We start from the raw sequence: 12,204 nt of genomic DNA on the forward strand, positions 1-12,204 counted from the left end.
GTGGTGTCCCCAAATCGTTCGATTGATTTGATTTTCCACGTAGGTCTTGAATTCTTCGAATACACTGAATGCATTCGCCTTAGACTTTAAGAAATACGCAAACGTCATATTTGTCGCGTCATCGATGAAGGTGATCCAATATCTGCTGCCACCCAACGACGTCTTTTCCATTGGCCCGCACAGATCCGAATGAATCAATTCTAGAACTTCTTCAGCTCGTACTCCGCTCGGCCTGAACGGAAGTTTTCGATGTTTGCCTTCTGCACATGGAACACAATTTGGCATAGAGGATCCACGAACTTCAATACCGGTCGCCATCGTAGTCGATCGCTTGATGCTGTCGATGTTGAGATTCCCCAATCGCCGATGCCATAATTGGATGTCACTACATGACTTCGCAACACATGCCACGTTCCGTGAGCTGAGGTCCAATTTGTACAGTCCATCCTTCACTCGTCCTGCGACAATTATGTCCCCCGTGAAACTGTTCACCACCTGACACGATTTGTCAGTGAATGTTACTTGGTATCCTTTTCTGCATATTTCGCTCACAGACAAAAGGTTGATCGCGAGGTCTGGAACACATAGTACGTTGGCAATATTAAGATCAGTGAACGTACCTTTCACGTCAGCGACAAGTTTCGTGCTGCCAACAGCTTCCACTGGAATTTCCATAGCATTGGCCACATATATCGATTCGAATGTCGTCTTAGACTCTTCTAGAGCTTTTCTTGATCGACACATATGCCGTCCTGCTCCCGAATCCAGAATCCATTCTTCTGATTGATGAACTGGTTTGTGCCATGCCAGCAATGCCGCCTGTTTATGCCGACCAGAAACTCCAACCGCCTTTGTCTTTTGTTGACAATCCGATGCGTTATGTCCAGGTTTATCACACTTGAAACACCGGATGTTTGATTTGTCCTTTTTGGACGATTGCTTCTTCTTGCTGCGTGTTAGCAGCGCTCCAGCGGAACTGCCGGATCCTGCCCCTCGTTCAAACGTCACGTCCTATAGAATTTTTGATTTGACTATATCGGCCGTTAAATTAACTCCGGACGCATCTAGACCCATAATCATGGGTTCATAACGACGTGGCAAGCCCATCATCAAAATTAGCGAAAGCCACTCATCGTCCAACTTAAATCCGATTTCATCAAGCTTGTGGCTGGTGGACATTATCTCGTCCACATACTCCTCCACTGATGAGCAATCTTCAAGCTCCAAACGAGTCAACTTTCGTAAAAGTCCAATTTTATGATACCTGCCGCATTCCTGGAACGCCGTCTTCAAGCTCTTTCAGGCTTCAGTCGCCGTTTTTGCCTTCTGTACCAAATTGTAATTGTGCGGCTCGATACTGAGGCAAATCGTTTCCAGGGCTCGCTCTGAAAGATCCGCATTTACTTCGGTGTCTTCCGAAGGATTTACAGCACGCCATGTGCCTTCACGAATCATCACCATTTGCATGGCAAATGCCCATGATTCATAGTTTTCACGGCCTTTTAACTTATCCATCGGTAACATGGACAAACTACCGCCCGGAAGCCTCGAAACGGTACTTGTATGCCCGCTTCCGGGTTGATGTCCACCACCTGATTGAGTTCCGCCGCCGTTTCCACTGTCGCTTACAGCTCGATTTTCACTTACGTTTATTGTTCCAATTTCAGCGTTTCCGTTTCCTGCTGAACTCCTTTCTCCGTTAAATCCTTGGGGATTTCTGGTCTGGTTATCGTTTCCACCTTCGGAACGCCTACCGTTTCCGTCTTCGGAACGCCTGAATTGATTCCGGAACATTACTTCTTCCAAGTTCTAAAATATCTTGAAGTGAAAAATTTTTTTTTCTATCTTGTTGATCAGCCGTTACTATGGATGTCTTCTACTTCTGGGCCTATAACCTGATAGCAGAGTAAAAGTCGACTGATCAGGTTGAAGAACAAACGTAGAGTGAAGTTTTTATTTAATGTAACCTGGTTCATGGCATACTTTCATAGCGCAACGCTTACTTCTATCATAAACCTATGCGCAGAAGCCGACATTAAACGGTGTGATGATATCATTAAGATTTGAACTCATGACCACTCGCTTTCAAAGCAGACTATGTAATCTTGAGGCTGCGAGCTTCCGAGGCATCATATATATGTATACAAACTAGTGAATGTGACAAGAAACTACTTATTGCTTAAAACCTGACTTGCAAAAATAAAAGCCGATACATTCAGCATTCTCGGAAGGTGAAAGTATAATTAAGGGGTTATATACTCTTCTAGTTTTAAAACATCGAAAAAAAAATTGAAATTATTCCACAATTAATTGGTATTTCTTAGAAACAAATCTAGATAAACATTTCAAAAGGTCCTATCTGCTTTCATCGTTTAAGTAACTCTCCCAAGTGTGATTTTCATTCATGCGTTCAATGCTAGAGTGATCCCTCCGCTATCAACTTGTGCAAATAACGTGTCATAAAAAGTGTTCAATAAGTTGTGGTGATTGAATGGAAATGATCGATCAAAAAAATCGATCAAAGCAGATAGGACCTTTTGAAATGTTTCTTCAGAAATGTGTTTTTTGTTGTTGATTAACAGAACTTTCAGGAAGTTGGTTGCAGGGAGAAGTTGCAAACTACTTTTATGCAATAAAAAAGGTTCTACACGGTTAAAAAAATCCGAACTTTTCTCTTTTTCTCGAACAAAAAGGTATATAACCCTTTAACAGGTGATTTGAAAATTATAATTGTAACTGAAATTTTTCGTATTTCTGAGTTTTTTTTTCGAAAATGGGAAATAAGTAAAGGAAGTACTTAAATTTGATATTTTTTTCCCTCGGTATTTATCCGTGGTGGCATTTGGTGTACCAAATGTTATACTGCACTTAAGTCGTTCTTTCTTTTCTTTTCCTTAATTGTGTATTTAATCTTGTCGATTTTCGTCCACTGAATCTGAAACGAATAATTACTTTGATTTTTTTTACTTTTTTTTCACAATTATGAATGTTGTACATAAAGACCACATCAAGCTTTTTTTCTTCCTTAATTTGGCAACACTGCTAGGATAAGTAACCCAAGCGTTATACCTAAGCACACGGGCTTAGTTTCTCATTGTTGCGAATAACGGAAGATAGTGACAACCGAACTGAGTTGAAGAGAACCGCAAATAAATTTCACAGGGAACGTAGCTCCAGCGGAAAACATAAACGGAACACACAGTTTCCTACTTTGTTTCTCTGCATACTTTTTCTCGCGTAGTACGTATGTATATCAACCGATGTGAGTAGTGATACATTACTAGCGAGAACTGTTTAGAAATAGCGATGAAAACAGAAATAGAAACCGTCTTGATAAACAAAGCGAAAAAGTGGCGCCTGCATGCTTCTGCAGTTACTTTTCGGAATGCCGTTTGCTTTGCTGTTCTAAAGTTTCCTTCGTAGATTTCCTCCAAGGGAATACGAATTTGACAGCCTACTTTTTTGTTTAAATAAGCTACTATTCACAAACACCTGCTTTCTGGTAGTTGTTCGTGTTGGTGAAAGTAGCATTGTAATTATGGAGAACTACGAGGGGTTACGAATTCAGACTGGAACTAATTCGACCGCTCTGCCAACGAACGAGATTGTTTCATGTGCTGCTTTTGGATAAAGCCCTAACATTTTCTGTTCGCTAGACAAATGAATGAGGTATGCAATTGATGTTAGTGCGCGTGCGAGGGAAAAACGTACACACTGAACATCGCACACATTTTTCTCACGTTGGTTGTGTGACAGTAGTGGACGTTTCTGATAAATTGGTGCATGAAATAATTGATATAAGTTTGGTAATTTTGCACTCAGTCAACAGTAATTCTTTTCCTAAACAATTTAGATATTAGATTAGATATTCAGATATAACAGGTATAACAATGAAAAAGAAAGTATAAAAAAATGTTCAAACAAGAAATCAATCTGTTGCTTATAAACTTTGAAACCACTGAACTGATTGTCTTAAAAATTTGCATATCGGGTATTTCGAGTATTGGCAGTGTTTTAGTCATGTTTGCTTTCTCAAAGGCTTGGACAAGAGGTGTGAATTTGATTTTGGTAGACTAGCAAATTGTAAACCCAATAGTAGGTTTTCTAGGTACGGTTCGGCTCTTTCTACGCTTCGGAGGTTAACCCATTAGTGACCGAACCTAGATCTTCATTTTTCTCAACGCGTTTTTCACGACACCGGCTTATATCGTTGTAATCAAGAAAAAATTGCGAAGAAATTTTACAGACAGACAGACTTTCTCAGCGTTCATTTCAAAAAACAATACGCCAATGTGAGCAAAATAAATCAATCCTGGTACTAAAGCTTCAAAACATCTAAGGATGTACATGAACTTTACATTTTTAACAGATGAATATTATGGGTTTGTGACAATGTCTGCATCTACTGGGATTTTTATCGAGAGCTTTTACTGGAAAGTGATGTTAAACATTTAAATCAGTCAAGTTAGACGCAAAAACTCCAGTTTCGTTTTCCTCTGTAGCCACGGATGAATTCTGGGAATTAGGTTGCTTTTTTTATTCTGTGCAATTAAGTTAAAAAATTTAAATTTTAAGATTTATTTTAAATATAAGAATTGTCGAACAATATTCGATGATGCGATGGCGATGAATTTAGCAAGCTCAGTACAACGTTTGCTCCCAATCCTATAACTCCATCATGAGGGGTCGACTATTTTTCACGGATGGCGTCCGAAATAAGGAATCATTTGTTTAGTTATCGACAAATTATGAGAGAACACACGAAACTGCATGAAACTCTGATTAGTTATATCTGAAAATGGCCTTATTTTTACGAACTTATCATTCTTGTCGCGGTTGTTAGCAGAGAGATGAATATATCGTTTAATGTCATCAAACCTTGATCGTGACATTGTTTTCTTCACCATTCGCACACCAAAATCGAAATCCTTGAAAATCGCGGGATGGTGGAGTGTTAATAGCTGTTTACAACCGGCTGCAGTCTGTACGAATAGAATGCACCAAAAATGACATCGAGCAACTTTGGGTAAGCGTGTGTACTAAAGATTAAAAAGTTTGTGTTGGTGTTGTTTACCTTACTCCTGAAAATGCCATTGACCAGAGGCGTGACGTGGCTGAATTCGTCACATGTGCACCAAACATTTATTTAAGTTCTTTTTCCTTAAATGAAAGAAGAAAATCAAACCAAAATGTTTGATGCTTTGAACTGAAGGTTTTCGATAGTATGCTTACTTGTTCTTATAGTTTATTATATTTCGATAATTGCATATGCCCAGATATTAGGCAATAGGGTACCTGTGCAATGCACATGTTGCACAGGTGGACCCGACGCCCGTGCCATTGACACTAATGCCATTGAGAGGCACCTTGATTCAGTGTCGGCTATTTTTAATGTACACTAAGGTCGCTTTTTACGCGGATTCCGGAAATTACGCGGTTTTTTACGCGGATCCTGGAATTTACGCGGTAATTTTTTTGCCCGGATTTCGGTTTCCCTTCACTCGGAATGCAAAATTAACGATGGTTTTTTACGCGTATTCCGGAATTTACGCGGTTTTTTATGCGGATTCCGGAATTTACGCCTTTTTTTTACGCGGCACGTATCCCCCGCGTAAAAAGCGACTTTAGTGTACTTCGAACACATGACTTCCACGCTTTATTTGGTGACTATAATCAACCGTCGCTGGTTTGGAAAGCGTCACACTCTGGTTTTGCCTATCCTGATCCGTCAGAATCCGTTTTCTCACGGTCCAATTCTTCTCTCATTGATGGAATGGACGTGCTAAATATGTTGCAGTTGAACACGGTTAGAAATGAACGTTTTCGTTAACGAAGCAACCTCTACTCGCGACTTTGTTCTCTGTCTGAAGCCCCTGAATCACTAATCGAAGCTGACGCGCCTCACCCTCCTTTGGTCGGTACATTAACCTGTAGAAAAAATATTCGTTTCGCTGAAGTAGCGGCCAACAGACGTTTCAATTTTTCTAAAACCGACCGAAGAACTAAATTGCTCCCTTCGGAATCTAAATTGGCACCTTTTACTAAATGCTGATGTTAATGCTGCTGTTGAAAGTTTCTCTTCAGTTTTGAATGAGTTGTTCACTATCCACGTTCCTGTTTCTCGTCCTCGGCCAACTCCTCTTTGGTCGAACCGGCGACTTTGAACACTCAAACGTCTCAGAGCAGCTGCGCTTGGTCACTATACTAAGCATCGCAACCCGGTGCCCAAACGCGAATTCATTTGCGCCAGTAGCAACTATACTGCCGTTCCAATCATAGTAGTCCCATGTTCTACACAAACCTTTTGCACGTTGGAAAATTACAGCCGCTTTCTCGGCAAGCAATATGTGATAATACGAAATCAGACCCTGAACGAAATCCAAAGCGGTTTTGGAAATTTATAAACGCAAAACGGAAAGAAACCGGACTCCCATCTACCATGTGATTGATTTGCCAAACATTTCTCGAGCGTTTTCAAGTCAAATTCAGCCACTGCAGAGCAAGTCCAAAAAGCAATCCAAGACGTTCCAACTAACCTGCTTAGTCTGTCCAATCTGCAGTTTTTGAAGTCCTTTTCCTCCCCGGGACCAGAAGGAATTCCAGCCATTATCCTTTATTGTGGAAAAAAAAACATTGTTCCCTGTTTTCAAGCACGGCGACAAGCAAAACATTCTAAATTATCGTGATATAACCTCGTTATGTTCAAGTTCCAAGTTGCTTGAAATTTTATTCGGAAATCTTCTATCACGCGCTACTAAACCGTAGAATCCTGAGGATCAGCATGGCTTCTATCCTAGACGACCGACAACAACAAACTTGCTGTAGTTTACATCACACGTATTACGCGCTTGGAGCTTGGATTGCAAGTGGATACAACAATATACACAGATTTGAAGGCAGCATTTGATCGCGTTGATCATGCTATCCTATTAGAGAAAATTGAAAGACTTGGAATTGCATCTCCTCTTGTTGACTGGATGAAGTCTTATCTTACAGATCGATCTTTATCGATTAAATTGGGAATTGCTGAGACCTACAGTTTTGTAAGTTTATCAGGTGTGCCTCAAGGAAGCAACCTTGGTCCACAGCTTTTCTTGTTATTTTTCAACTATATCTGTCTTGTTTTTGGCACTAGGATGCAGGCTGATTTATTCCGATAATCCTAAATTATATTTGGCAATCAGATCTGTTGCTGAGTGCCGGGAGCTGGAGGGATACGTTGACCTAGTGTTGCAAAAATATTCTGACTATTAGAGTGACAAAATGTTTCGTGAATTCATTCACCCGGAAGAAAAATCCAATAATCTGGAACTACACACAAAACAATATCACACGCAAGCCTGGGGGCTAATGCGGTCTCGATCAACTAGATTAGTTGAGAGAATTCGTTATCGATATTGTTTTCGGCACATTTTGCATGTTGTAGGATAAGTACAACGATACACCGTGCCCCAGTGCTGAGTCGAGAAAATTTCCAGCTCGAAAAATTCCTCGACCTGATCGGGAATCGAACCCGATATCACAACCGTGTGGGAGAGCTAGCCGACCGACATCGCTAACCACAGAACCACGGGGACCATATACTGGAACTACACAATCAACGGTGAATTACTTAATCATACAATTGTAGTTTAAGATCTTGTTGTACTATTAGACTATCAAATGTCATTCCTTGACCACTAGAACATATAATTTCAAAAGCGAATTAAAACTTGGGTTTTATTATGCAAATCGCCAGAGAGCTCAGAAACCCATATTGCCTAAGAGCCTTATACTTCTCGCGTTCTGTACTGGAATCATGTGTCATTGTGTGAAGCCCGTACGCATGGCTTGTAAATTCTGGTCGAAACGTCATCTCTGCGGCCAAATCGCGAACCAAACTAAACGTCAAATTGAGGCTCTTTTTACACCGAGAAACTTTGCTGAAGACTGAATATCGATTGGGTAGAGTATCAGAGCACTAAAATGTGTATTCCATGCAATAAATATGTAGCAATTGTATTTTTACAAAAATTTTGTAGAAGATCGCAAACCGATTGGTCAAACCCAGTGTGAATGGAGTCACCGGCACTCCGAGCAACATATGAGCGCAGCAACACAGACCGGGTATCAGCTAAATAAATGTATTTTTATGTTATCGCAAAAAAAACGTAATTAAGGTTGTTCTTCATTTTCTTGTAAATCATTACAATCAATTTGCCAAAACACGTTGGCAAGTATTACCAACTTATTTCAGTGGACTATTTACATTTAATCTATTGTTATGAACTCAGCAAGCAACTTCATACTGTGTTTGTGGGAGAATGAGAATACTACTAGCGATTGCGACCAGGGAAGAGAAAGCGTGTATTGTATATTTCACGACGCACAGTGGTCTGGAACTGTATAAAGTCGGAAAAAAGTCAATTTTTTAACTTGATGCATCGAGCAAGCCCTATTCGGGAATCATTTCTTCAGAGTTTGAGCTAGTGAAAAATTATCAGAATGTTGGGATTATTAATGTTGTCATAAATTTAACATAGTTGAGAAAGTTGGCTTCATGTGCACTCACGATTTCTCTATTTTTACGTTGTTTACTCAGGTGATTTATTACAGAATGCAGAAGTAGTAATGAATGTTACAATAGTGTCATATTGATTATATGGCCTTAGTCTAGCATTCTTACAACTTCAGTTATCCTTTTTCAGAGTTGTTTCATGGGAATAAGCTCTCCACAAAATAAGTATAAAAAAATACTTGGCACTCCAACTTTGTGTAGAGTTTTAAATGGTATCCCCGCCGATACCCGCACTCATTCAAAGACTATAATGTTCCCTCGTGTTCATAGAGACAGGAACAAAAAAGTTTTCTGGGCAATTATCGCCGAAACGTTCACAATACCAAAAACAAAAACGACCGTGCGACGCGCAATCGGACATTTTTTAGCAAGCAGTGTTAGTTCAGAACGCCACTCATAAAATCAAAATTAAAACTACCTAAATGTTGATAGCCGTTACGCATACCTTAACTTTGTTTGATATACCTGGATCGGGAAGTTCGAGATTTTCAGAGGTTTTTTTCTTCAACATGCTATAAATAGCCGTACATCAAGTTTTTTGAGATTATTTGCTAAATTTCTCAAAAAATACATCAGGTACTAACTTAATATCCAAGGAAGAGTTTCTCAAAATACTATTCTCTACAAACTTCCTTTAGACATTATCCTTCTATTTTGCTTCCTTGAGAAGTTAGTGACAGCGCCGCCCTAGTGGTGAAATTTTGAACTACATAGCCATTACCAAAAGTTGACCAATGGTTTTACGATCAACTTTCGAGAAGATATCGTTTATCTAGGAGGCAACCCTGAGAATTTATTAATTTCGCCCTGATTTCAGTCCTTTCCGACCACTGTGCGACGGCAAAACACCACAGTGATACTAGAGAGACAATAAACCTTATTTTTCGGTGGTCAAAGCTCCTGCTGGGCTTGCACACATTAAAAAGCGCTAGCAAACGCTTCAGCATTGACATAACAAATTTTATATTTTGATGCCTCTATGTGTTTGTCATATCTGAGCGTATTTTTCACTTTTCTGTGGATTCAGCACACGATATTTCATTGAATCCCGTTGTCTTTCTTTTACAGAATCATGATTTACCAAGTACACCAGCGAAAACATCAGCAGCAGAAGCAGACAGACTAAACGCAACGAGAGATAAATCATCCAGCTCAGCGTACTGACGATTAGGAAATAGAGACATTGTGTTTTACACTTGCGTTTCGCAGCACAAAGTCAAAATAAACACAAGCGGCCATAGATTCGCTGGTACGATCGTAGCAGCGTAGTAACTTTCAACGAGCAGCAATGGGAGATCGCGACATTCCGAGTGTTCCAATTACCACCTTGGCTGGATTGACCAGTCTTTCGGACTGTAAGTAACTCCATCAATTGAAGCAGTGTGCCAATAAATTGCTAACAACACTTCTGTTTGTAGTGCTGAGCGAACTTCCCATATCAGATTCTCTCGCTACGGGATCTACCTCGTTGAATCGTTCGTTGTTGTTCCACCCGCGTGTAGCTGAGGAAGCCAATAATCTGTTGGCCACACGAGACGACAACCTCATCGGACAGTTGGTGAACGCAATCGAACAGACCAATTCTGACCACATCGAACTGAAAGATCAGTATGCGCAGCAGTCGCCCAGTAAGCAGCTGCATGAGGGACCTCTACTGTTGCAGGCAATCCACTCTTGTCGGCCAGATGTATTCAATAGGCCGCAGACACACCAGCAGCATATACTGGCTCAACAGCAGCAAAAAATAAGTAAGTTTTAGAAGTAGAGCCAAGTGAGGCTAACAGTAAACGTTGCACTAATCCTGAACTTTAAACATCATCGTAATCCATGCCATTTGTTGCTCCAGTTTTTGTTTGATCTGCTTACTTGGTACAATGAGTTTTAATTGAATGTTTGTGACTTCTAGATACGGTAAAATGCGTTTTGACAAGGATATGTTTTATAAACTGCTGTTCGCTGCAGAATTTAGTATTTTGAAAAATATCAAAATTGTGCGATTCTAGCTAAAAAGATAAGGATACTCGCGAACACTGTAAGATTAGTTAACGAATCGCTTAAGTGTACTAACATTCATTTCGCTTACGGAATTAGATTTTTTATTTATTGTACACAGACTTTGCAGTCAACTATTAGTGTACAATTGTAAGGCTTGCACTACAATCCTACAAACACTGACATTGTCTCCCGACTGACTTGCTAAACCGACATTATACCTGTAAACCAACTGGAAAACCAATCAGAAAAATTAGCTAGTAACGAATTTTAGAACAAATAATTAGAGAACATTCTTAAACTCAATCATGGTAAAAGTTAGGAAATCAACACTCCAAATGAATAGTTTCTTTTTAATGGTAGCTTCGAATAACGCAACGTTCAAACCAGTCATAATGACAAACTAGAATTGAAACACTACTGAGTATGCAGTAGTCTGCCGCTCCAAGCATAACTGTCCCAGCGTCCATAAGGTTTGCACAGAATATGGGACAGTTATGCTTAGAGCGGCAGTATAGTACGAAATGGAAGAAATCCATCAACAGACATTTAAATTGAACGCTATAGGTTACTGCATTAATAAAACGTGTGGAAAGGTTTCCGGATACTGTACATTACTTCAAATGAATTTTAAAGGCTTGCAACTTTTTCTCTCATTTTGATCAACGAATATTTTCACATCTTTCCTATATTCTATGCTTCACTAATTTTAAATAACCATTACTGACCTCCCTCATGCTAGAATGTTAATTAACTGGTAACTCTTTCTTTGTAGTATTTTCCCCCGACAACACTTTTACCGGTTCGTTTTTTTTTTCTTTTTCTAGTATCTACATCACAAACCCAAGTTTATAATTTTCCAAGCGAACACTACTCTTCCATCCAAACACACCACCAGCCTCTGCAGCAGCAGCAGCAGGTTTATACCAACCAGCTACTGCAAGTGCAACAACAGCAACCGTCTCTGCAGCAACAGCAGCAAATTGTATACAGTCAGTCCCCAATTACTATCCATCATCCCAACCACCCGCCAGTAGTAGTTCAGCAGACGCTGCAGCAACAGTCACAACCGCAACATCAAATAGTACATCTGAGTCAACCTGTCCCAACCAACCTGTCCTTTCAACAGCCGCAACAACAACCACCGCAACAACTGCCATCCCCACAAAAAGTCATCATTCGGCAGCAAGTTATTAACGTTCAAAATATTCCTTACTCCACTCCTTCAGAAAATCATCAGCTTCAACAACAACAACAACAGCAGCAACTCTTCCAACTGCAACAGCAGCAACAAATGCATCAACAGCAACAACACAATCAAAACGTTATAGTGACACACCAGTCCGTAATACAAAACCAACAACAACCGCAGCTCCATGTTCAGCTTCCACAGCAACAGCAGCGCGCTGCAGCTGATCCACATCGAACGGTCATTCAGCAGCCACAGGCACCCATTTTGGCAGACAGCACTCCCGCGAATGCACTTCCTGGAGCTATGCCTGTTAGGCAAGGGGCTGCTACACAGCAACAGCAGGTGCAACAGCAAATTTCTAATCATGTCCCCTACCAACAGCATCCACAACAACAGCTACCACCGCAGGTGAGTTACAAAAATATCTAGTTTAGTACTATTTCTCGAAACTAATTTGTTCCCT

The 12,204-nt window shown here is 40.2% G+C and overlaps 1 protein-coding gene across 4 annotated transcripts in view; it reads left to right on the forward strand.

The window, feature by feature from the left end:
• Positions 1-12,204, forward strand: part of LOC129727907 (nipped-B protein) — a 28,593-nt gene that overhangs the window by 8,162 nt on the left and 8,227 nt on the right. For 3 of the 4 annotated variants that reach the window (XM_055686181.1, XM_055686182.1, XM_055686183.1), the window contains 3 exons: positions 9,626-9,912; positions 9,976-10,305; positions 11,377-12,149. In XM_055686181.1, coding sequence (XP_055542156.1) covers positions 9,846-9,912; positions 9,976-10,305; positions 11,377-12,149 — 1,170 coding nt within the window. In that variant the 5' untranslated portion in view covers positions 9,626-9,845. The remainder of the gene's footprint in view (positions 1-9,625; positions 9,913-9,975; positions 10,306-11,376; positions 12,150-12,204) is intronic. The other variant, XM_055686184.1, reaches the window with a different exon arrangement.

The sequence above is a fragment of the Wyeomyia smithii genome, chromosome 3, assembly GCF_029784165.1.
Source record: "Wyeomyia smithii strain HCP4-BCI-WySm-NY-G18 chromosome 3, ASM2978416v1, whole genome shotgun sequence".
Taxonomy (NCBI): Eukaryota; Metazoa; Arthropoda; class Insecta; order Diptera; family Culicidae; genus Wyeomyia; species Wyeomyia smithii.